General features: G+C 38.0%; 1 protein-coding gene across 8 annotated transcripts in view; it reads right to left on the bottom strand.

Moving 5' to 3' along the window:
• Window positions 1-27,048, bottom strand: part of EBF1 (EBF transcription factor 1) — a 389,683-nt gene that overhangs the window by 56,505 nt on the left and 306,130 nt on the right. For all 8 annotated transcript variants that reach the window (XM_047872937.1, XM_047873258.1, XM_047873023.1 and 5 more), the window contains exon 10: window positions 21,904-22,030. In XM_047872937.1, coding sequence (XP_047728893.1) covers window positions 21,904-22,030 — 127 coding nt within the window. The remainder of the gene's footprint in view (window positions 1-21,903; window positions 22,031-27,048) is intronic.

The following is a 27,048-nucleotide window of genomic DNA, read 5'->3' as shown; positions in this document are numbered from 1 at the left end:
AAAAAATTAAAAAATAAAAAGGCAAAGTGTAAAATCAGTTTCTTGTTTTTAAGGCCCTCTACCTGAAATTTCTAACCTGGCCAAAATGTCTATGGTACTTTGACAACATAGAAAACTTAGTAGCAGACCTTAATAAATTGTGGAGTTGGCCCAGAGTCCTAACTTACTGAGGGTGTTTTACCCTCAAGGTGAGTTCACACCATCTGATCATGGTTGAGCCTCTCAGATCCAAGCTTTCATTCCGGCAGGCTCTTCGCCTTAGGCCAAATCTCAACCACAGCTAAAATTTCCCAGCCTCTGGAGACAAATGTTTGGGCTGTCTCCTGACCAAGTGTGAGATAGTTTTTTTTTGGGTTTTTTTTTTTTTTTTTTTTTTTTTTTTTTTTTTTTTTTTTCTGTTTATGAGATAGGCCACAGAGCCTTTCCCAGGATAATCAGTCATCTTGACTGGTGACCACAGGCTGAGGCAGACGAAACTGGGAGATTCTAGATCAATGGATTTGTTTTGTACAAATCACTGAACCCTACTGGGACAAATTTGATTTGGTTTTACTTTTTTTTCCCCTTCTTAACTGAATGATTTACTCATTCTTTAAGAGTTACTTTGAATATTTTTCTTGAACACAATCCTAATTAAAAATAATCTCTTGAACTATAAACATAATTTTCTAATTTTCTTTTTATTCACCCATCCATCAGTCTATCCATTCAACAATGATTACTGGATTTTTCACTCTCCACCAGGCATTGTGCTTAAGGTGATCAAAATGCAAACTCTATTTGCCCAGCTGTCTTTTTTATTTTTTTCATTCTTCAGTAAACTTTTGGTAAATAAAGAAAATAAGGAATGAACTAAGTAGTGAAGAGGGCAAGCCAAAACAAGACAAATAAGCAGAGTAGAGTGAAATTTATGCATATGACATAGTTGAACACTCATACAAATTCTTAGGAAATTCTGCCACTGATTCAAAACGTGGCCCACTAATTCCCATGGCCTTGAGGTTGAGGTACCGGACATAAGAGAAACAGGTGGTGGGAGCTCTCTGTAAACAACATGACTTCAGACCCAGATGTTGAGAAAAGAAGATTAAATGGGCTCTTTCCACATACCCGTCACCTTTCCCAGGCTGAGCCAGGGGCTTGTCTCCTCGTGGCTAGACTAGAGCGGCACTTTGCTCAGCACTGACCCAGAGGTCACCGTGGTACAGATGGCAAAGCCACATCTGCTCACAGAATTTGAAAGCAGGAAGGGTCTCCAGTGACATCCAAGGCTTCAGAAGGCATGCATCGTATACTCTCCAAAGAGATGGTGGGATGTTTGCTGAGTAACTCATAAGACTCATTACAACGCCACCTTAAGTATCTCCCTTTCGGACTCACCTTTGCACTTTCCTTTGTACAAATGTGTACAGCCTTCCTTCTAGTGCGTCAGGTAAGACCTCTGAGTGTCCCTCATTCTAACAGTCACTGAGGAAAGTATGGGATGAACTGAAATTTGGGAAATCGGACCCATTAGACTATAATCTCCACTGAGCTATAGTGGGGACTGTGTGTCCATCTTATACATGGTATCTCCAGTAACTAACACATGGACCAGGATTAATAAATATCTATTGAATGATCAAGGGGTAGTGCAACATTTCACAATACTTTTGTGCCTAAATACTGAAGATAATGCTGAATTCTCAGGACTCTGAAACCAGTCTGGTGGAACTCAAACCTTGGTTCTGCCACAGTCTAGTTGCATGGCCTTAAATAACTCCTCTTTGATTCAGTTTCTTCATGTGTAGAGTGGCAATAATAATAGTACTTGTCTTATAGTGGGTTTTCTAAAAAATTAGATGTTTAAAAATATACCGTATCTTTAAAAGAGCATATGGCACATAGCAAGTGCCTTTTAAGTGTCAGCAGCAATAGCCATTGTTATTTATTAATGAGAATCTGAGGACTCATTCAGTCAACAAACACTTTTTGAGCATTTACTCTGGATCAGGCATAGTACTAGGCACTAGAAATACACTGGTATACCAAGTAGAAATAGACTGTCATAAAATCAATTCACGGATTGAGAACTACTTACAGTCATCAATAATAAGAACTACCATTTCTTGAGTCTTTAATGTGCACCATTTATAATGTGCTAAGTGCTTTACTCATATTATCTATTTTAATCACTGCAACAAACTAGCGAAGAAGATATGTTTATTTCCCCCACTATTCAGATAAGAAAACTGAGGTTTAAGCAGTAAAGTAACCTGTCAAAGGCCAAAGAGCAGGGCTCTTATCTACCCATTCATTTTCTTTAACCCTCATTCATTCAACATCTACAGGTACTGCTGCATTCAAGATTCTGTGCTAATGAGAGAGAACTAGTTGACACAAACAAATCACAGTGACAGCCACAAGTTTGTTTTTCAATAATCAGCCTGTCTCAAATCAAAAGAAGCATACAACAGAGAGAGATTATAATAGATTAGCTATGAAAAGACATTTATCTTCATGAATGTGGGACAACAACACAAAATAACCAACAGCTCATTTTGACAAACTGTTTGTGAACAAGGATAAAATTCGTATTTTAAAAACAATTCAAATGCACCTGCCATTTAAAGGTACCAAGGATATAAAAAAAAAAAAACCCAACAACATATGAGCTATTAGAAAAGTAATCTTAATGTTCTTTTTAATTCAGGCACTACAGAAGCTAAGTAATCATTGTTGCAATTAATTGCTTTCTTGTTGCTTGCCACTTTCCTTTCATTACAGGAAATTAAAGGGTAGAAGCAAATTACACAATATATATTTATTCAAGCTGAGATGAGTTGACATCATTTATTGTATTTGTACTTCCCAAACACTGCCCGGTTATTCTTTTAAAACTAAAATTCCTCTAGCCCCAAACTGACTTAGCACATTCCCCGCAGTGATATACTTGATAATCATGACTCAAAAATGTGGAGCTAGAAGGGGCTGAGATAATATGTTGTCACTCCCATATTTATCACCACATTTCCTGAATCATCCAGCTTCGTAATGATGATTTCTTTCCATTCTTTGCACTGTTTGGCAACTACATGTTTTGTGAATACCTAAGAATGCTTATAAATATTCTCTTTCCTTGCAGCCAATAAATCTTTAAAATTAAAAGACAAAGTTAAAATGACTTCTGCACTTCAACAACGTCTCCACTAAATGTACCATATATCTCACAATTTCAATATTCACACTTTAAGACTCAGTGATGACTTTCAATCTCACTTTGTAAATAAAGAAAGAGGGGCATGCTTTGCAGTTTATTGAAAGCTATTTTGGGTGTTAGTCTTGATGGTTAGATGTTTTATTCTTTCTGCTTCTCCATCCTTCCCTCTCTACCCACCTTTATTGTCACCAGGCATGAGCCTCTTGTTCCACGGAATTTTCTTTTCTTTAGAGTTAGAAATGGACAAACATTATAGAAACAATAATTTCAAGGATCTGGTGCAATGACATGGATCAATGCTTATTGAAATTTCAGGATGCTCGATCTGCTGAGAACACAGTCAGCCAGTATGGCTCATATTTCTAGATAATGATCACAGAGTGAATGGAGGATGGGGTAGGGAAAGTAAAGCTTCTGGGCAAACGATAGCATGACTTTAGCACAGGGGACAATCCACAGATGCTTAGAAACAAAAATGTGTTTGTCTGCATGCCCCTGTGAAGGCTCGAAGTACTATCCATCTGTATAGTGTGTATATTCCATTGTACTAATTGCTACTCAAAGAAGCCCCTCCACCCTAACCATGTTCTACCTATCATCCCTCTTCTTTCTTTCATAACACTTCTTCCAATTTGAAAATTATCTCATTTACTACTGAACTTGTGCATTGCCTTCCTTCCCTTCCTAAAATAGAAGTGTCTTGAGGGCAAGAACTTCATGGGTCACAGAGCCTAGAGGATGCCTCAAACAGTAACAGGTACCAAAACCTTTTTTTAACAAATTGGAATTTGAATATTATTGCACCCTCTCCACTAAAAAAGTAAGATGAGAGCAAAAAAAAAAAAATCATGTCTCCTCAACATTATTTATAGGATAATCTTAAAGTCTAGACAGAACCTAGAATTCTTCAGCGATGAAATTCAGCCCACCATCTCCAGGAGTTACCGTGATGACTGCACACATTGCAAGTTAATTTGTCACTTAACATCTTAGAAATTGTAGATAAATTTATAAATTCATGATTTGTGAGCACGAATTTCAACGTTTCAGGCTATACTATAGATTCTTCTCAGAAACACTAATACTCCTGCCTAGTCCAAAAATTGTCTGAAAGCATAAAACCATGCCATGTGAAAGCTAAATCCAACATTTCCCATAGTCCAAAGGGTATAAATGTATTGTTTTCAATTTAGTGACTTAAGAAGAAACGCAACAGATGCATGCTTCTTCAGCCAAGACAAGAATTCGTTCCAAACACAAGAACCCATTATATAAGATGAAGATCTGTTTGTTTCCTAAATGAACCACACAGCGTTGGAATTGTCATTAGCTACTATAAGGCAACGAAGAATTTATAAAAACAGAGCCGATGTGTTATTAAGACCAGGCCCTGTGGCTTTCAGGCAATATAGATTTCTGAGCTATTTATTTATTTATTTATTATTATTATTGCGGGTCCCACTGTCCCAGCTGCAACAATCCAAACTCTGCAGGGCCCATGTAACAAGGCGATGGTATCTGAGAAATAATGAGCGAAGGAATGCTGTTCTTTCTTTCAGAGCAATCTCAGGTGCGATCTTATACCGTAAAGGACTGGATCAATACTCCCAGCAGCAAGCCGCTCGATACCCCCTGAATTATTGCTTCATTTTTCTTCTTATTATAGATGAGTTGTGTTATTATTTTCCCCAAATCGATATTTTACAACCTTTTTTATCCGTTTCTCCATAAATTTTGTGATTACTTTAAACTGGGAATTCCGGTACACTAAATAAGATGCAGTATCTGAAAGGGACGGAATGTACTGACATGTTTTTTGTTTTTGTTTTTGTTTTACTCTTTTAGACACAATGCCTTGTTTAAAGGCACGTCATAATCAATAGCCAAAGGAACGTTTTCTCGGAAAAAAGTTTAACATAACCCTGTGCTTGCAAAATGAAAGTGCAAATCCTTTAAAATATCAGCAGCCCAAACAACACAAAGCTGAAAAACACAAAAGGAGGCTCCATTGATCAGCACTTTGCATCTGAAATTTCATTCCTAATGCTTCTTCTCCCCTCCAGTTAAAGGGCCAATGCAATTCCCTTAAATTGTTTCTCACAAAGGAGATAACTCTATGCACCTTGGAGAGATTTAATTGGCTTCTATAGCTGTCTCCTGCTAAGTGTTTAAAACATCAGCAAATCAAATCATGTAAACTCATACCCTGTTCTGCTGTCGGTTTGCTCCAAGCTTGATTATTTAGATGTTAACATTAGCAGCGCCTACACTTAACAAAAGAGATCGGGAATATAACTCCCTCCGTGAGTTCCGGGATGACTTGAGTTAATTCTATGCTTCCTATGAAATAATGTGTGTTATTTGGCAGGGAATGCTCAGTGGTAACTAAATAATCATTACAGTGCAGCCAGTGGTAATTACATGGTAATTCACATTAACTTCATAATAAGCACTGTATTTTTCACTATATCCATCTGAGAATGAAGCAGAATCATAGTCTTTCATTTCTTTTTAATGCCACCCAAAATAAAAATAAAGTAAAATCACTTTAAGGGCAGGAGGACAAGGAATATAACCCTGATGAGTTAGGCTACAGATTTCATTAAAGAAATACTTAAATCCATTAAGTCTAATTAGACATGACATCCCAGAATTCACAAACAGTAGTTCTAATAAACTCATTAAAAATTTTTGGTGGCTTCTTTAGAAAATGGGAGAATATTATATTATAGGCTGTTATATTACATTAAGGTTTTATAATTTTATATGGGCTCTTCTCTTTTTATGTAAAGGCCTACGAAACTTTATAAGAACAGTTCTGCTTAAATCAATGAGTCTTAAACAACAATGTGCTTCTTGTAACATGTACTTAATAATGCAATAAACTATTCTAAGTAGTTTAGAATAAAATGGGAAGCACTTCATTCTGGTGGGCTAAAAGGTATCAGGATCTAGGGACTCAATTCCTTACAGCATTGCAGTATACGATTTACACTCAAATCTCCATTTACATACATGTTATTTAATTTGAGCAATTATGAAGTCCTGAAACTGCTTTTCCATTACAACCTGGACCCGTGGAAGGATTCACACAATGAATGCATCATATATATAAATATACGAAAAGAATTCTGAAGAGAAGAAAGCAGTGGGAACAACTTTAATTGAATACTTATATTAGTGGATTAAATTAGGTCTGCTTTTAAATGAGCCACCCTTAATTAGCTGCAGTTAGGAAAGTGGAATTAATATATTTTACATTTTACTCTACTCATTACATTTAGCAGCAATGGACATCTGGCCCTTTTTTTTTTTTTTTGCTTTTCGCCAACAATTGAGTGCCTTTTTAGGAAGGTTTGAAGAAAAATCTCCTATTTGAATTCTAATACAAGTCCCATACAAGGTTTAGAGCAGATTGCCTTTATGTGATCTGAACTATTTATTATTTATATATATTTTTTATGAACTGGGTACACTATTGGTACAGTGATACCCTCCTCACTGATTACTGCAGGACAGGCCTGACCACAATTCATGCATTCATCCATTCACTGTCAGCCAGTCAAGCAGCAAAAAGTAGCTAAAACTCCTCACTGTGCCAGGTGCACAGCAGAGATCTCTGCTTGGCAGGTTTTAATCTTGTCCCTGATTGCCACCATCATGCAAGTACCTCTCTCTTGATCCTTATGATGATGATTCTGCCTCCAAAGCCACTAAGCGGAAGATCACTAAATGCAACAAAGCTTAACACATCTTATCTCCTCAAGGACCTCAAGGAACTGAGATTTAAAGTCAAAATGGAAGGGTCCACAGATGCCCTGTGGCTGGAAATGAATTGTTCCCATCAATTCCCATAGGCGCTAGGTCATGAGAGCATGCTAGTGGACAATATATTCAGGTGGACCCTGCCAAGTCCCTCCCTGATCTGGACCTTAGAAAAATGACCCTCCAGTCCCAATGAGGTCTCCCAACAATTTTCTGGTGTCTTAACATCAGTCTCTCACAAAAAAAAAGGACTCCACTCTGTAGGACTCCAACTGCTTGACTCCACTTTGCTAATGGTGGAAATGGCATTGACTTTTCTGCAAGACTTTGATGTACTTGGAGGCAAAGAAAAGCTCTTTCTTCTTTTGTCAACAGAAAGGCAAGGGATGTAAACAAACAGATCAGAACAATGATGTTTATGACATCATTTTTAGAAAACTGATTTTTAGAAAACTTTTTTAGAAAAACTGATCACATATTGGAGACCCAAGGAATTAAACATGCTTTACTATCTTACCTTTTCTTGGGAGTATACTTAAAGATTAATGACCTTAAAGAATTCAAAAAGAGCCTGCCAAATGACTATGGTGATGTTGGTTGAATGATTTCCATATACATTCAAAAATGCAATGCCTTTAAATATTTGCAAATATGGAAGGCAAGTCACAAAATAATGAGTAAATCCATTTTTTGTGATTTGTTCTGGGGGCACCTGGGTAGCTCAGTTGGTTAAGCATCCAACTTTGGATCAGGTCCTGATCTCACAGTTTTCATGAGTTTGAGCCCCTGCATTGGACTCTGTGCTGACAGTGCTGAGCCTGCTTCGGATCCTCTGTCTCCCTCTCTCTCTGCCTCTCTCTCGCTTTCAAAAATAAATAATAAACATTAAAACAAACAAACAAACAAACAAATAAATAAATAAAATATATGATTTGTTCTGGCTCTATAGACAAATGAATCATGTGTTAGTTTGGGAAAGCCTCTTCCTTATTAGAGCATCAGCTGTCACTTCTGCAAAATTGGACAATTGGCCTAGGCTGTTTCTGAGGGCCTTTCCATCTCTAAAATTCAGAATTATAGAAGTATGTTCTCTGAAATCCTTTTTTGATAAGATGTACCACTAACTGAGCACTCACTAGATGCCATGCAGTATGCTGAGCTTTCCATATGCATCCAATTGAATCCTCACAGCAATCCTCTGAGATATAATCCCCATTTTACAGCAGAAAACAGAGCCTCAGAATGGGTAAGAAATTAGCTAGAAATTGACTGCACCAGGATTCAAACTGGGGTCTGCCTTGACTCCCAAGATCTATAGCCATACAAATTTTTTTATAACTAAATGAGCCTAAGGGGAATATATACAGTGTGATGACAAGCTCTTGGCTAACAGGCCAAAGGAAAGGATTCTGGTACAAAAATCTACTACCAGCTGAGTAACTTTAGCCAAGTCTTTTAAACTCTACAAGCCCAGTTTTCCTCATCTATAAAGAAGTCAACAATTTGGGTTAACTAGGTTATCTTTAAGGCTCGCATTCCATAAATTTATTGCCAATTTCTCAGTCATTCCTTCACAGGTTCTTCCATTCACTGATTTGACTAATTTATTGAGCACTCCCACTCTGTGCTAGGTACTATAATAGACACTGAAATACAGTGGTGAACAAGACAGACAAGGGTCTTACTTCCATGGAGCTTATATTCTAGTGAGAGGCACAGACTATACATAAGTAAACAAAGAATCCAGATCATATCAGCTGATGGTAAGTGCTATGGATAAAATACATGTAATTAAAGTGTCAATGTTAGAAAGGCAGACTAAAACTCCAGAATCCCCCAGTCTAACTAGTGAATTATGTCCACAGAAAGCTTAAAAAAAAAAAAAGTAGAGTAAAAGTAGTGTGAGTCCATTTTGTTGATGTAAAAATATATGAGATACCATATAGGATAATCGATTACTTAGAGTAATAGAAATCTGATATCAGATCCATCATTAGGTGACCTAAATGACTTTAAACATACCACTTTACCTTTCTCTAAACTTCAGTTTTCACACTGAAAATGAAGCTAAAAATACCTGTTCTTCCTACCTCACAGGTTAACAAGAAAGAATTGAGTGGAAAAGGCTTGGTCAACTGTAAAAACTGCACTGAAGTTAAGTTAACTTAATTACACAGACAGAGGACAAAGATGAGCCATGCAGAAAAGCTCAACAGCCAAGCCTGTACTTTGGCTCTGACATATAACTTTCTGACAAGTCACATACTTTTTAAAATAATTTTTTTAGGGGCGCCTGGGTGGCGTAGTCGGTTAAGCGTCCGACTTCAGCCAGGTCACGATCTCGCGGTCCGTGAGTTCGAGCCCCGCGTCAGGCTCTGGGCTGATGGCTCAGAGCCTGGAGCCTGTTTCCGATTCTGTGTCTCCCTCTCTCTCTGCCCCTCCCCCGTTCATGCTCTGTCTCTCTCTATCCCAAAAATAAATAAATGTTGAAAAAAAAATTAAATAAAAAAAATAATTTTTTTAATGTTTTATTTATTTTAGAGAGAGAGACAGACAGACAGAGCACAGGTTGGGGGGGGGGGGCAGAGAGAGGGAGACACAGAATCTGAAGCAGGCTTCAGGCTCTGAGCTGTCAGCACTGAGCCTGGCGCAGGGCTCAAACCCATGAACTGTGAGATCATGACCTGAGCTGAAGTCGGATGCTTAACTGACTGAGCCACCCAGGTGCCGCGAGTCACACAATCTTTTATTTTTGATGTTAATCATTTTATAAGTTTAATTTCCAAGCTTTTAAAATTTATTTTTTTTAATGTTTGTTTATTTCAGAGAGAGAAAGAGACAGAGAATGAGCAGGGGAGGGGCAGAGAGAGAGGGGGACGCAGAATCCAAAGCAGGCTCCAGGCTCTGAGCTGCCAGCACAGAGCCCAATGCGGGGCTCGAACTCGAAAACCGTTAGATCATGACCTGAGCAGAAGTCGGACGCTTAACCGACTGAGCCACCAAGGCACCCCCAAGTTTCAAGCTTCTAGATGATACTCCTACATCTTCTGAGATAACCAGTGCAAATGTTTCATTTTTCTAGTCTTGAAGAAACTGGAGAAGTACAAGACCTATAAGCTTGTTCTGAACAGATCTTCCAGAGACACTTTCCTCCACCCAAACCTCCCAACAACCCCAAATAGGCAACCCTGCCTCAGTGAATATTTTAAAAATCAGTTAACACTGAAAGAGAATACACATGTGCAGAATTACTGGGAAAGCCTTACTCTTTGCAGGTATTTCAATGTTATATATAAATAATGATATTTGGCACTAAACAAGGATCTAAATTAACTCCATATTAACTGGGGGTCGGGACTTCCTGAAACAAACCACGAGCCTGATCCCAGGTGGCTCTGCCCAGCAGGTCAGGTCTTCTACCCAAGATGTAAAGAAGTGAACCACAGTTCATGTTACAGGAAAAAGATGAACATTTACATTTGGAGGCCAAAGAGCAGAGGGTACATGGAGAAGTCTGCTCTCCTGTTGTTGTTTCTGCCCTTAATTTAGGGAGTCCTAGCTTCTGTCTAACCCCTCACCACTGAGTACTTTTGGCAGAAACTGTTCAACCTGACATAAATGGGCTGGCTTCCCCCTGCACAATAAGTACCCTGAATAATATGAGGTCTACTTAAGAGGGGGAGCATACTTTACCCAAATAAAAAATACTACATAGTATAGTATTCAATTCATACCAAGGATCACATTTGCATACGCCCCACCAATAGGAAAGTGCTGAAATGGAGAGAATATTCCTCTCAAAAAATCGTTCCCTTGTTCTATATTCAAATAATTTTAAAATCTCTCATATTATAAAGTTCTTTTCCACTTATGTTATTTTAAACAAAGTACGGATTGGGGCATGAAACAACCATAAGCAATGGCAGTTTGGGGATGTATATAGTGTCACCTAAAGAAGTTAGTCAAAACAAAAAGGAGAAATAGAAATTTAACATATATTTAGTAATTTTTCCTAGCAGATTGGCCTTTCAGTATGACAAGTGTTCCTCAAAACAAGCCTTTTAAAAATCAGTTTTTAAAACATAGCTGAAAGTGGTTATCTTTGGAGACTTAAATGATTTAAATATAGCAAATGGTTACTTTTGGCTTAGGATAAAATTTCCAGTGAAAGAATCATGCACAGATTTAAAAAGAGCTGTGTCTCCAACAACTTAGAGGCAAATATGATGGGATTTAAAATGGCTCTGGTTTTGATAAAAACAAACAAAAATGCGGATGTCAAAAATGGCTATGAAGAGTTTGAATAAAAGTGTAAACTTAAAAGTAGAAAAAGTTATATTTGTAAATGTTGTAAATTATGTGTGTGATTGTAAATAGGAATGTTACTAAATTAATATGTGAAATATTACAAGTAGACATTTGATAATTCACTAGTATCTATAAATATGTACATGTTTAATTTGTTCCTAAAACTGAAAAACTTTTTATTAGGAAAATTGGGGAATGCTTTATATTCAAGAACATGTTCTACTCTGGCATATACAAAGTTGAAAGTTCTATGAAAGAAAAAAATGTGTCTATCCAACACAAGGGAATGACTAAGTAAATCATGATGCAGCCACAAAACAGACTATTATATACCTGCTAAAATGCATTTAGGAAGAATTTGAATTAACAGAGGAAATGTTTATTTTACAATTTAAATTAAAAGTAGGATGCAAAGTTATAAAAGCATGTTGTGATTTATGCAAAGTTATAAAAGCATGTTGTGAATAAAAATTCGTAAGAGTGACACAAAGAAAAATATTAGAAGAAAGATTTAAAAATATTGATAATGATTATTTCTGAGGATTGGAATAATGGATCACTTCACTCTGTGTTTATAAGATTTTCTGTATGAGTGTATATTATGTTCATAATGATTTGACTTGTTTAAAATACGGAAAGCTTCAGTTCCTGTCGGTCCTCACATGTTCTAGAAATACCCTCACCTTCCCATCGCCAACAATCAAATTTGAGGGAATCACGTAATTCCAAAAAGGAATGCGCTAACCTGGCTCCTCAGGAAATTTACAGTGCAGGCTCCACCAGGGTCCAAATTCTGGCTCCTCCTTTTATTAACTACATTACCCTGGGGAAGTCACTTCACCTTTCTAAGTTTTCTTATAAAATGAGCCAATAATAGAGCGGGCCTCACCCAGATTCTCAGGGTGGGGGTGGGGGGGAGGGGAAGATGTTTTACATTTACGTAACACTTAGAGGAAGAAGATTGAGAGAGACAACAGTGTAAAAAAAAAAGTGTGGAAAAAGAGGAAATGATAAGATAAAATTGAAGAAAGGCTGTCAGAAAACCAGTAGAGAGAAAAGAGGAGTTCAAACTCTAGCAGGGAATGTTGCTATCCTGGGGAAGGGAGGTTGCAGGGAGGGGCCTAAATTTCCTACCTAATTGTTATAATTTTGGACTTGATTCAGTTTCAGAATTGTTAAGCCTCTTAGATGAGTTCCCATTTTTATTATGAAAAGTATGGTACTGCTTCACATGGCAGGGGAAAAATTCATGGAATTCATGGACCCTCAGTGATTCAGGTTGAAAACAAAGAACTCCACACTGTAGCTGAATGTGTGTTTGGGAGCTAGAACCAACCTTGGAGACATCGGGGCCTCTGAGATAGGAGGCCCTCAGAGCTAGGTCCACTCACGTAATTGGGGTTGGCTGATGAGTCCCCACCAATGTGTACACCAAAGAATGTGGGTATAGGACTATTTACCTGTGCTGAGGTTTTCAGGAACAAAAAAAGATCAGAACCCAAATTCAAGGTATCTATGTTACAACAAGATAAAGATATAGCTCATTATAAGATTCCACTAAGATGTGGAATGATTATTAAAGACTAAAAATTGTTTTAAACTTATAACACCTTATTGTTTCCTACATATTAAGTGAAAAAACAAATTATCTAATATTATGTAAGTTATCGCCCTATTTTGGTAATGAGGCAGATATATGCATAGGAAGAAGAAAGACATATGCCATTTAAAAATATTAACAGCTAACATTTATTGAGTGTTTATGTTTATACTGGTAGAAATGTGAGCAATTTTAATATTATCTTAATTATTTTTCTATCGGTACTTCCCAAATTATCTGAAGTCAGTATGTACGACATTGCAATAAAGAAAAACAAGTTTTAATGCTCTAGTGGGCGCCACATCACTTAGTTTACAACTAACAGAAAGACTAGCATCCACACCACTGCAAACATGGACAAATAAAACAGAAAATAATCCTCCACCAAACATTTGGAACAAATCTTCGAGAACGAGAAAAAGAAAAAAAAAAAAAAAAACGTGGTTTACTTACCCACCCCCACCCAGGATGTTAGGGAAAGTTTCAACATGCATAGTTAAAAAACTGAAGGGTTAATTTATCATGATCCTGGGTAAAAACAAAAACAAAAGCCTTGCAAACCTCAAAATAGTTTATTGGCTTTGAAAACCAAATCATGTTATATCATACTAAATAGATTAGAGGTTCAAGACTTTATAGTGTTGCATTATGTTGGCAAGAATACATATAAAGCTCAGTTCCTACCTTTATTGTTAATAGGTTTCTAATCCCTGACCAGAAATTTATAGTTTAGAAATGGCAACACATCTTAAAGATTAAAGCCATGTGACAAATAGTTCATGTCCCTTAATAACCAAATCACATGCCTTAGATTGGGGAAGCTTATCTGCCTTTTCCTTCTATATGGTTTCATTGGTAGGAAATACTTTATATCCCTATTACATGAATGATGAATGGGACCATTGGTTATGGTCTGTTATTTGCCTGGCTGTAGTCAATATGTTTTCTTTGGACAGGGATTTCTGTGATTTATCTCTCTCCCGGCCTTATCACTTATTAACTCTGGTAGACAGGAAAAAGCCAAGGTTGTATATAAGGCCTACTGGCCATTTAGACCTCTAATGTCAGTGAAAATATCCCTTTTAATGATCCTGTTACACTAGCTACTCAAGTCCTGATTACACTCCACTCCAAATAGGAAATAAAGGTCATATTTCTTGGAAAGTATGTACGTAAAATATGCAAAATAATATGCTTCCTTCAGACCAGCTTTATTCTTTGCAGAAACGGCTTTCATTTTATAGATGTCACAGAAGTACAATGGGTACTTTTAGTGATTCTTGTTGCTGTTGTCCCCATTATGGCATGAACAGTGTTTAACTTTACAAATGCCAGAGGGTTCAGGATCACCTGAACCTGATATATCAGATCAGGAGCAATCACATTTTGTGAAAAAACTCCCTTCAGCAGAGGAGTGAGGCTTGGGACTTGCCCTCTGGATTGCAAAAGCAAAAAGAATAAATATTCCCTCTGCCTTGAATTCTTTTCTTTGTGTGTAAATGGCTCATTTGGAGTAATATTCAAGACATGTGGACAGGAGCAGCCTGTTAATTTTTCTTTCTTCTTGAATCTTTTCCAATTAGGACACTGCTAAGGCAGAACTGCTAGTCAAGTGTTCATTATACAGCCCTCTCTCAGCTGAATCCTAAGTGAAAACAATCTGATATAAGAGAAAACACATTCTTGCCTTCCTTTCCCTGATTCTTCCTGAGTTTGCTTAGGCCTGTCTTTCTAACAATTAACATATGTGTAGAATATGACCCTTTGCAGAACATTTTCATGCCCATTCTTTTCTTCACTGACACTCACAAGACCATTGGGATGCCCAAAGGAGGGATGGCCCCTCCCTCCATTAAGCTGAGGAAGCCAAAAGCCTGGTAGCATTAACCTCTCTCTCACTCCCTCACCCCTACAGTGAACCCATCTCTAGGTCCCGTCTATGTCCTCCTCAATACCTCTTGAATTTTCTCACTTTATTCCATCTCCACCCATTACCACCCAAATCAAAGTCACCAAATCTCCCTCCTAGACTACTGCAATAATCTCCTAACAGGTCTCCCAACATCCATTCTGGTTTTCTAAGTGCCATCCAGACAGAGAGTTTTGCTTTTGTTTTTTCCAAAATGCAAATCTAGTCATGTCCATTGTCATTTCTGACACTTCAAGGACTTCCCATTGTTTTTAAGATGGCAACTAAACTCCTCCTCTCCTTATGACTTATAAGACTTTGCATAGGCTTGTCCCTGACCACTTCTCCAGCCTTTTTTGTCACTGTTCTCCTCTCTTTTAGTTCTGCAGCCTGACTGGAATTTTCCAGCCTTCCAAGATGTCACATTTGCTCCCATTCAATGCCTTCTTACATGCTCCTCTCTGCTGGAACACTCATTCTCTTTCCTCAACCCACACTTCTCCCACCCTTCACCTATTGCCAGGTTAACTCTTAATCATCCTTCAAACCTCAGCTGATCTTTTCCTAATGAAAAATATCTCTAACTGACCATTTGGGGTTTCTTTGTTATATCCTTGTTATATGCTTCTTGGAACTCAGTTCCTGTTTTCTGGACACTTACCAGATTTGAAATAGTAACCTTATAAATATCTACATTCTCTCTTAGACCATAATACCAATGAGAACGGGAATTGCATCTTATTTTGCTCAACACTGTTTTAGAATATTGCCAAAAGTTGTTTCAAACATTGCCTAGAATAGAACAAGCAATCCAGAAATATTTGTGAGTTGAATGAATGAACAACAGGGAGTGCTAAAATAATAATTAGAGGCCAGGCCTTTTGATTCCTACTCTAATGACTAGAAAGAAATAATTTCTTTAATTATGATGAAATATGGCACTTATTTAATACCAAAAAAAAATCTGTTCTTTGGATTTTCAAAAGGAACATTCCTATTATCTGCTTCTCTCTTTTTGAGTTTACTTTTAGGGAACGCTCACACTGTACCAGGCACTATTAGCCCTGTACTACATATACTGACCCATTCCCTCCCAGATATAGGTACTATTAAAAGATTCCTATTTTACATGAGAGAAAATGAAGAATATTTATAATATGGAGCCAGCCCTATTTTTTTCTTTAACAGAAATTCCAACTACTGTGTTCTCCTGCATGTAAAACTTCAAGTAAAAGGGGATAGATTCTTAATTAACAGCTCTTATTTACATTCCATGTCATCCAGAGCACAAAAATCAATGAGGACCCATTGATCCTGGCAATATGTCAATCAATTATTAGAGAACATCTATTGCAAGTAAGATATGAGTCAAGTTGCTTCAACACAGTGTACAAAATAGTATAAGATCAGGGAAGGGTAATTCTTTTCTCATAGAGCTTGTAGACTTTTTGTAATTTGTGTACCTAAGAACAGAACAAGAGATCTAAAGACACAAGGAAGGGAATAAATAAATGAATGGTCTAATAAGCACATGCAACCAAAGAGATCCAAGGATATAAACTTTTCTAGTCAATCAAGATGAGCCATAGGGAACATCAAGTCTCCTAGTGCAATTGACTCATTTTACATTGAGGAAACTGGAATGTGAAGCATGGAAGCAATTTGTCCCACATCTCAGAGCCAGTTAGCAGCAGAGCTGGTGTTGCCAGGCCTCCTCTATCTCAGCCCAGTGCTCTGCCCACTATACTAAAATGGCCAGAGAATACTGCAGAAGGGAAACAGAGTCTGAGCCTGATCTTATAGGGGAATTACCATGTCCAGAATTGCTAAATATGAAGTGACCTTGAGACCTGATGTGGAGACTGGTTTGAGTGGAGCTGAGTGCACAGAGAGCCATAAGCTTGGTCAAGCATAGGGGTTGGGCCACATCTCACATACAGTGGGCAAAAGGGGAAGCCTTCTCTGCAGGGTAAAGCTATGACAGTGGCTTTTTGGAAGCCTGATCTGACAATGAATTAGTGTAAGAAGAGGCCACGCAACATGAGATGCATTAGGTACAAGCTCTTTACTTCTGCCCTATAACTGATAATTTTGTTTATCCCCAGGGTGGCAGCCTTCATTTGTGGAGGAGCGTTTCAAGAACTAGAAACAGAGTCTTCTGGCCTTGAACCTTTTGAACCTGGAGTTGAAGCAATTATAGCCTAAACACCTTTGAAAGGGCTGGTGATAGACTATACCCATGTTACTATGGCCTCCAGAGGAAGGGCTGAAATTTGAATGGAAGCAAAAAGACAGGTATGTGTTTTTCCTGAAAATTCAGCATCAGAGAACGTTATAAGTCAGGGCTGCCTTATAAAAATATTTATTGTTTGAGGCTATTCCCGAGAAAGTATTTGTTGTATCAAAATTGTTATATTCATATTTATAAATCTCTTTTTCTTGCTACTTTATTCATACTTTGCTCTTTTTATTTGTGGTTGGTTAGTGCTACTTGTTTCTTTTATTTATGGATGTCTACAGTTTTGTTACTAAAATCCCTAAAGGACATTTCTTAGCCCTCTAGGAAATGATGGTGAAGATAAAAAATATATATGTAAAATATTTACACCATGGTAGGGACTCCGCAACAAAAGAAAAGATTAATGAACAATAGTAATGGCTATCATTTATTAATGGAAACTACTAGTATCTGGCTAGGTGTTCATACTAGCTCACGAAAGGTGCTTTACATACATTTCCCTGATACTAAAATGAACCCTGGTAAGGGATTATTCCCTTGTAAAAATGAGGCAACTGTGGTTCAAAACCATCACATGATGTCCCCAAAATAACCTCCATAGTAAGTGGTAGAGCTGAGCATTCGATCCAAACCCACCACCTCTTGAAACCAAGCCCTCAATCACTAGGCCATATTGTCTCCTTGGGAGTAAGAGAGAAAAGAATGGGAGGAGGAAAGAACAGGGGGAGAAGGGATGGAGGAAGAGAAAGGGAAGGAGAAGAAAACAAAAGGAATAGGGAGAAAAAAAGGAAAACTTGGAAGACATGGCACATATCATCAAGTTCCACAGAGCTTATTTAGCCAAAATGGGCCCTCCTACATGCAAAGCTGTTTTGGGCAGGAGGTACAAACAGGAAGTATTTCCAGGAAGAATTTTTATTTCGAAGTTAATTCTGAGACTGATATACAGGGATGTGGGTTAGTCCTTCTACAGGGGCAGGAAGTTTGGTGAATAATCCTTAGACTGGCAGAACCTGGTGGTAGAATGATCTGAGAAGTGGCCTAACCCAAATCTGAGCTGGGACATGATCATTCCACTGGGGCTTTCACCATCTGGCAGAGCTGGCAGTCAACAGCTCTCCATGCACACCTGAGCTAATCAGACACATCCTGATGGCTTATTCTTCTAGTCATTGTTTCCCCAAAGATAGGAGCCTTTCCCGTGGAGAAAGAACTGCAATGATGTAAAACTGCATTTGGATTTGGCCACTTCTTATCAAGAAAACCAACTCTAGAACTTTGAAGAAGCTTCTGAAGCCTCCTTAGAGTTCTTTATCAACTCCCAAGGTTACTTAAAGCTTAGCAGGAGAGATTACAATTCTAAAAGATCCAAGGCTCTTAAAAGATGTAACAACAGCAGGAAAACAAGCTGCAAGAACAACAAAGGTACTGGAGAGACCTCTTTCCACGGAAGTGGAGGTTTATTGTGGATTTACTTCCTATAGGTCTGACTGACCACACACTATTAGAGGGCTTTGAAAACAGTCCTGTCATTAGAAGGAAATGCTATTCCTTCTATCAGGAAACATTATTTAAAATTTAAAGTCATCTCTGCCCTGAACTTACATAAGAATAACTGGACATGATAAATAAGATCTGGGAAGTACTATTTGTTCTGCTCAACTTGGGATTTGCTTTGCTCCCTCACTGGGCAAACACAGAGACCTGCACATCTGGTGACTAAGAATGCCTCCTGCGTCCCTGATCTGAAGAACCAATGATGGAGAGCAGCGTTCACACTCCTTATAAGTGGAGCCAGCTTGCAGGCAATCTGTGTTTAGACAAATCCTTTCCTCCTCCCCCAAAAGTCTGCCTTTATTTGCATAGATTAGGCCATGCTGTTCCTGGCTCAATTATGGATTCTTAGAGACTTCGACATATACACACCCAAACTCCCTCACACACTCAGAAAACTGCAACAAATTCTTAAGTTTGGGTTGTGAGGTTCAGTCCTAGGATATCCCCATCCCCCCTTTTTTAAGGGAAAAATTCCAAGTGCCATTCCGCTAAGAACCAGTAGGGTTGGCTTACCCCGTCCAAAAAATCAAGTTTCACACCTTGAAATGCTATGGAAGTTAAAGAAAATGAAGTGGGAGCTTCTGCAGGCAGATAGAAAAGGACTGCTGCACATTTACACTGACCTGAGTGGTTGTTCTGATACAAAGAACAGAAAGGTTTTATGACCCATCTCTGCCTTGGTTGGTAAGTGGTAACAAGGATAGAGGTAAACTGAGTAAATCACAGGGGCCAGCAGCACCAGCCATGAACAAGTGACCCTAGGTAGCAGCATTTAATGCTAATCAAGAAGCCATGTTTAGTTCACCAATTAAAAAAAATTCTCTTCTGTTAGAAATGATATAATGTCACAGCAAGCTAATAGCCAACTCTATCAGTAGGGAAGTTTTTGTGTTAATTTCTTCAAAATTTTATTTTCCGACATGGAGAGAAGTTAAATTCTCTCCTAGAATACTTAAAAGACTAAGTCGCTTTTCTATTTCCCACAGTTTGAGACAAAATCAGCAAAAGTATTTTTTTATATGTTAAATTTCCTGCACACTTACACATGTGCATGCACACCAAGGATTTATCTCTCTTATCCTTAACTACTTTGCTAGACTTGCAAATCTGCCGCTTTTATCTTTGATCTTAATTCCCGTATGATACAGGTTTTCCAAGATGTGATTTCTTAAATTGATGGCAATTTTTTTTAATGGTTAAAAAAATTCCAAATCATAATGGGTCCCTAGCTATTTTCTTTTGAGAACTTAAGTAATTTAGTGAGGATGATTTTTTTTTTTCTAACTTTTATGGCCAGGTGGCTCAAGGGGATATTTTGTTGAACACTGATTAAAAATAATTTCTTCTAAATGAGACCTGACCACAAAATGGAACCATTAATGGGCAGGGATGTTGTCACCAAAGCGGAATCATGCCTGATTGCCTCTTGTACCTCCTACCACACAAGCATTTTCTTCTTCTTCTTTTTCTTCTCCTTTTTCTTGTTCTTAATAGCAGAGTAAATAAGCAGCCAGCAAGGCCTAAATGTTTTTGGCCAAAAACAGAGTCCAAACTCCTCAGAGAAAACATTTGGCCTCTGTGGTTTTGTAATATGTTCCAGAACACCGAGTTCAGTGAGGAACATTGTGAAAAACTCCCATCCATCGGAATGATGGTGGGGAATGTTACAGTATCAGAAGTTTCAATTGGTCCTTTTCCTGCAGGCCCATAATGAGGCTTGTAAAAAAAAAATAGTGCTATGTGGAAGTTCTCATGGGAAAAATGAATGGCAAGAAATCCTAGCTTTAAAAGAAACAGCTAATCTGCTAGTTTGATTGTTCTTCAAAACTTACACTGAACCAATGAGCCTAATTAAAAACACTTGGCCTACTTCTATAAAGCATCATAGCTTTCTCTATGCTTCGTTTGTATACACCACAAAACTCCAGATAGACTATTATTTTTTCAAGTGCTCACTAACAAAGTGCTGACTTTGTTGGGATGGCTGAGCTAATTTCTTGAACTCAGTGTGAAACCTTAGCTAAACAAAATTGTGGTAATTTTCCTTAATTTGTAAAAGTGATTGGAGTGCAAACAAAATTTTCCTCTTGGGTCAATCCTATAATTTTCAATTAACTAAAACTAATCGTCAGGCAGGCACCAAACCTGCATTTTGTTTAAAGGGCTGGGAGGCATTTCCAAGGGTCAGGATGCATTAATTGTTTTTATAATTTTGAGAGAGAAGGAAAGAGAGAGAGACTAAGAAGCATAGCTGGTTTTATCCCTAGTACTAAAATACAAAAGGAAAGATGCTTTGAGGTAAAATGTTACAGCAAAATAAAATTTGTCCATTTAATTGTATGGTTATAATTAGGATGTGCTAACAGAGTTATCTCTTCACTGTCCTGGAGCCTCTTTGTGTGAGAGCAACTTATGCTCTATACTTAATCAGGCCTTGTGGTCGTCCATTGAATGAAGACGAAAGCGTGGGACAAGTTCCTGGAGACAGTTATGCAGGAGTGACAATACAAAGCAGAGGGCCTGGAATGTCACTTCTCCCAGTGTGGTCCCTGGACCAAGATCACCAGCCTCACTTGGGAGCTTGTAATAAATGCAGGGTCTCAGGTCCCACCCAGAGCTACTGAACCAGCATCTGAATTATAGAAAGATCCGTGGGTGTTTGGCTAGCACATTGTAATCTGAGGCTCTCCTAAAGTACACACTGGACCCTTAGGCTGCATACTTGCATTTCCCCAGGGAACCTGCCTGTTTCTCTCCATCTGTTGGGTGATCAATTCACATTCACTCTGCAACCTTAGCTTCTTACCACAAGGCAGGTCCATGTGCAAAGACTGTTTGGGGAGGGCAAAATGCAGTTTACAGGAGAAGAAAGTGCCAACTCAGAATGGAATATGAAAACTACCAATTCTCTTTAATACAAATGCGATGACCAGGCTAGAAGAAAGTTGTACTGCACTAAAGCACATCCCTAACTCCATAAAGCAAATAAACCACAACACAGATGGCTTAACATCCAGATAGACTGAGAATTGTCTAGAACTTCTTCCCCCTTTCTTATTTCTCATGCTGCTTCTTCAGGTATCCAACTACTTATTTCTACTGATCCTGTCGTTCAACTTGAACACCCAGATGAAATCTTAAATAATGATGATAACAACAATAATAATAATAACAGCAAGACATGTAATCATCTATATGGTGAAATGGACAAAGAAAGAGGGTCTTGGAAACTAGATTTTAAAATAAAATGCACACGTATACATGTAAGATAAAGTAAAACACAAGGCCAAGGAAAAACTGTGTCCACCATCTGCAGTGGTTCTTACCTGTGTAAATGAATCTTCCTGGTGTCCCTTTGCAGAACTGTTTCGATTTGTAGGACAATGTGACTTCTACAACACCAGGGATGTGCCGAGGAGGGGTCTGCACACGGATGGCATGAGGAGTAATCAGCTAGGGAAGACATGGGGGAGAAAACTGTCACTGCAATATGTAAAGGACTCATTTCACAGCCTTCCTATCAGCTCTCAATAAACAAAGCTTTAAAACACATAATTAACCTGTCAGTGTTTACATACTATCTTGATGGAACCTGTATCAAAGACACTGACAACAATATTTATAAGCGCTCTGAGCACAGCCACAACAACTTTATCTGAGTTTCCCTACAGAACAGGCACTCTGCTTCCTGGTTTGAAAAGTGAACATGGCCTAATGGAATGATTCATCCACTACAGGATATCCTTTGGAAAATCTCTGTTTGAGGCAGAGACCCAAATCAGAGCTGAGCTCTACCATGCCTCTCCAGAAGTGGGTGGGCCTGGTGTTTGAACTAAGCCCTTAAACATGTGGAAAACACAGAAGTAGGAAATCAGTGGGCCAAGGCACTCTGATTAGCTGCAGAGCACACGTATGAAATACCCCTAAAGACCATTTGGTGCATTAACTACCAGAGGCACAATCAAAGAGCTTTTAAGGGGAAACCAAAGAATCTGCCTCCCTGGAATAGCTTAGAGATCTGGCAGAACTAAGGACTGTCCATAAAAGGGAAATGGAAGTTTGGGGAGGGGGCTGCAGAATGATCACTGGTCCATTATGCAATGCCACGTGCACAATGAGAAAGTTCATTTCTGAACCCTGCTGGCAATCAGATTACACTGAGAAGCAGAATTTATTTTTTTATTACTCTTATCTTTGCTTATATAACTGAAATGTTATTAATGGCCATAAAACTGGCATTATCTGGTTCTTTGAAAAATCCAGCTCTGGTATTTGACTGGTTGACCTCTGATGGTGCTGGATTCTACATGTTCGCTCTCTGTGGTATCTGCATCTGCCCACTTCTTGATTCATATCAGGTTCATTTGATTCAATATTTTTGGTACTGAGTCAGTATATAATGGATTATCGCTTGAGTTTGTACTAACTTATGTTATGGGGATAACTTAGAAAATGCTTTTGTTTTAATGTGCAAACCAGACCAAATTCAATTTTTTTTCCCCAGAGAATTACAGGTAACACTATGAAAGAACCACATGTGACACTATAAGAATCAAGGTGTCAGCCCCTGGGTCCCACCCGGGTAAACTGTCCTAACACCAAGTCCTAGGGAAAAGAATCTGAGGAAGTTGCTACTGTGAAAGTCCAAAAGTAATTTCTCTCAAATGCTCATTCTTGAAACACAAACAAAGGCCATCTGCATAAAAATCATTTTAACTTAGTATTTAGAAATGTCTACTCCAGGGCACCTGGGCAGCTCAGTCAGATAAGCATCAGACTCTTAATCTCTGCTCAGGTCACGACCTTGCAGTTTGTGATATCGAGCCCACATAGGGCTCTGTGCTAACAGCATGGAGCCTGCTTGGGGTTCTTTCTCTCTCTCTCTCTGCCCCTCTCCCACTCATGCTCTCTCTCTCAAAATAAATAAACTTAAAAAAAAAAAAGAAAAGAAAAAGAAATGCCTATCCTTTTCCACAGAATGTGTGAAGCCCTGGTTTATTTGCTGAAGACACAGAGAAGATATTTCAGTAAGGTCATGCTTCTGTGGAACACCTAGAGACCTAGTTCATATCTATGGCTAAGAGTTTTGAATGACTAAAGTTTCAATCGGAAAAACATACAAAAAATTATTTACTTAAAATTTTGTCCTTTTTATATTTAATTTCTTTCGAAGTCATTGTATTTTTTCTAAAATCAGCAGAGTATATACACTTGAATTTAATCTTGGTAAATCAAGATCATCATTTGGAATACTTCATATCATATCTTGCTGTAAAATAGAAAAGCCTACTGAGTGACTACTGAGGCATGAGGGGCTGTTTTCCCCTCACTAAATGGCCCTGGATAGCTGTGATTTTTAAATTATTTCTATTTTGTTCAGTTTCTTGTCTTTTTTCTCCTGGTGTCCTTTATACCTTCTAATCTGGTCTTCTAATCTGTAAGCATCAAAATCAGGAAATCAAGTTTACTAATGTATAGAGAATAGAAGAAGGAAAGAGCCTCTGAAGGGCAGTAAAAGATGAACTTTCAAAATCAAGTGCATGTTGAATCTCAACTAGTCAATAGTGTTTCTGCAATGCTGGGAATCAACACTTGGTGGGTATCTAGGAGGTCTCTACTACACTGCTGAGGAACTTACATGCAGACACTAATTTGGTCAGAATAATGACCAAATTATTGTTATCATTATCCCTTTTTTTTCAGATGTGCAAACACAATCCTAAAATGACTAAGTTGCTTGCCCAAAGATAACCCTTGTTAGCACAGGTTAGAGCAAAACCTGACACTGATGCAGTGCAAAAGATGGCAGCAACAAACACTTCCTACCTAATCATAGAGACAAAATTTTGTCTCTATGATTCATTGTTAAAGGAAGTAACAAACTCATTTTTTTCAGATTCCAAGACTGTGTGGGTGTTTTTTTCTATCCCCATGCTATATTCATTTTTCACTTGCTGCCTGGTCCTTGGCTATGTTTTTGATTATGGAAGTCGCCATATTGTTATATTCCAAACAGGTGGTATGCTTCCATTTTTAAGAGTTACTTGGGATGTAGAGTTACACTAATTCACAAGAATACTTAGAACTTCCAGCCAGTTAGAAAACACTTCATCTGCCCTCCCTTTCAGGGGAAATAAATTTTAAAAGATGGAAAGATATTAATAAATAGATGAATAGAAACATCTTTTTTAAGTATAAGGACTTATAACTTATGAGCTGCTATGCCAAGGAACCAAATTCATGGGTTTTCTGAATTGATTACATAGGACTGCAGTGAAACTACTGACTTAATAGTGAGGTGTTGGCATTAAGCAGTAGGCTCAGGAAATTGACACAGACTTTCATTTACGATTTCACTTTCAACTTTAATCAATTGCCCTAACTAAAGCAGAGATTCCTTCCTGAAATAACTATCCTTCACAAATGAGGTAGAATATGAATTATCATTGAAGAATGAATTTGTTGATGTTTTCCTTGCCGTGGATGTTAGTCTGCAAACAGCCTCTGGCATTGACACATGATATTGATGGTTTACAGGGGAAAAACATTTTTTCTAACCTCCATCAATTTGAAAGCATAGGCTTATTTACTAATCACTCAAAGAATCATAGACTTTATTGCTGGAAGGAATGCTAGTAATCATTTAAAACTAGCATTCTCATTTTAACAGCTAAAGACACAAATGTCTAGAAAAATTTACTGGCTTCAAAAATTGACCCAACATCTTAGGGGAAGAACAGGGTCTAGATCTGGAAGTCTAGAGCCCAAGACAACCACCACCACCCCACCACCATCCCAGGATGGATAATTTCCCACATTGTTCTAACATGGTTGAACTAAGGCAGTCACTCCAAACAACAGAAGGAGGAAGGGCTCTAAAGTTTCCAAACTCCCATCATTGGAATACCACTCTCTCAGTTTTGCTATTTCTGTATACCACCTATACAATTAAGTACTTAATATTTTAAAAGTCAATTACTTTTTTGTTTAAAATAGCTTATTTTAAAAGGAAACTCTGTATCACTACCCCACCTGGAAAACTGGTATCCCGGCCCAAATAAGAAGGTATTACAGAGGTAATTTTAAAGTTAATATGATATTCTAGCTAAATAATGTTGACAACCTGAAGGAGTTTATTGAAAGGGGAGACTAGCCTGCATTAGATATTACAGACTTATTTGCCCCAACTGAGATGTTTTCCCTTAACATAAATCTGAAGGATTAAAAGACAAAAAATAATAACTTTCTCACTATGTAATTCAGTTCTGCTCTATGTCTGTGTCAAATCCAACGTTGTCTCCTGTACAACAAGAGACACATGCTCCATACTTTGGGAAATGCTGTTCTAAGTGATTAGAGAACAGATTCACTCTTGATTTAACTTCCTTAAGTTGCAAACCAAATGAGTTGAGCTAAAAATAAATATTTTTTTGAAACTCTAGCATCGGACACAACTTTCTCTCTTGTTGGAAGTCTCTACTTTCCTCACTTCTGTGACACTAATTGTAAGACCTAAGACATGCCTGTCTGATGGTTTACAAAGCCTTTTCACATTCACTGTCTTTTAAAACTCATCCCTGCAGGATATATATTCCGGATGAGGACAGATGAAGGTCAAGCAAGCTTAACGAATATTATTTGAAACACTAGGAAGAAAACCAGTATCTTGTGCTTGTAAATAAGTGTTTTCTAGAGTTCTTCTCTTATTCATTGGTTTCCTCAGTTGCTAACTTTTCCTTTCTGCCAACTTATTAACTATTGAAATTTTACAAATTTTGTTCTACATTTCCTTCTCTTTTTACTTACTTAAGATTTCTTGAGTTCATTCATTGGTTCAACCACCTCAGCTAAACTGACTTCTAAATCTACACCTGTAGCTTTGATCTCTTTGGCCAAGCACCAAACTTTTATTAGCAACAGAGTAACAGAATCTCCCCAGCATGTCTTATTGCCACCTCAATTTCAATGTGACACAAGCTAAATTTATCATCTTGCTCCTTTAAGTGTATTTTTTGCTCCCGTGTTCCCCCTCTCAGTTAAGGGAATGCTATCCTTTGGATCACCCAAAATAGAAAACGTAAATCTTCTGTATTTCTTCTCCCTTCAATATTTCTTTTACTCATTTTGATTTTTCTTCCAATGAACTCCACTGGCTCTTTGCTTCACCACTTTCTTCTGCTCTGGTTGTCACCATTTCTTACACCATTATAATGGTATAATTGTCTTTTAAATGGTCTCTCTCTATTTCCACTTTTTCTGTCAGAATTCTTTTCTTCAAATACAACCTCATCATGTTGTTCCCTCACTCAAATGCTCGTGCCACCTTTACATAAAGTATATAATCCAAACTCCTTGGCAAAATATTCAGGCACTACAAGGCCTGACAGCCAATTTCCCTTTCTAGTGCTGCTTCCCACTTTGCCTTTCCACATCCTGGGGGTAGGGCATGTGGACACAGGAACACATCACAG

The sequence above is a fragment of the Prionailurus viverrinus genome, chromosome A1, assembly GCF_022837055.1.
Source record: "Prionailurus viverrinus isolate Anna chromosome A1, UM_Priviv_1.0, whole genome shotgun sequence".
NCBI lineage: Eukaryota > Metazoa > Chordata > Mammalia > Carnivora > Felidae > Prionailurus > Prionailurus viverrinus.
This window is presented reverse-complemented; position numbering and strand designations above follow the sequence as displayed.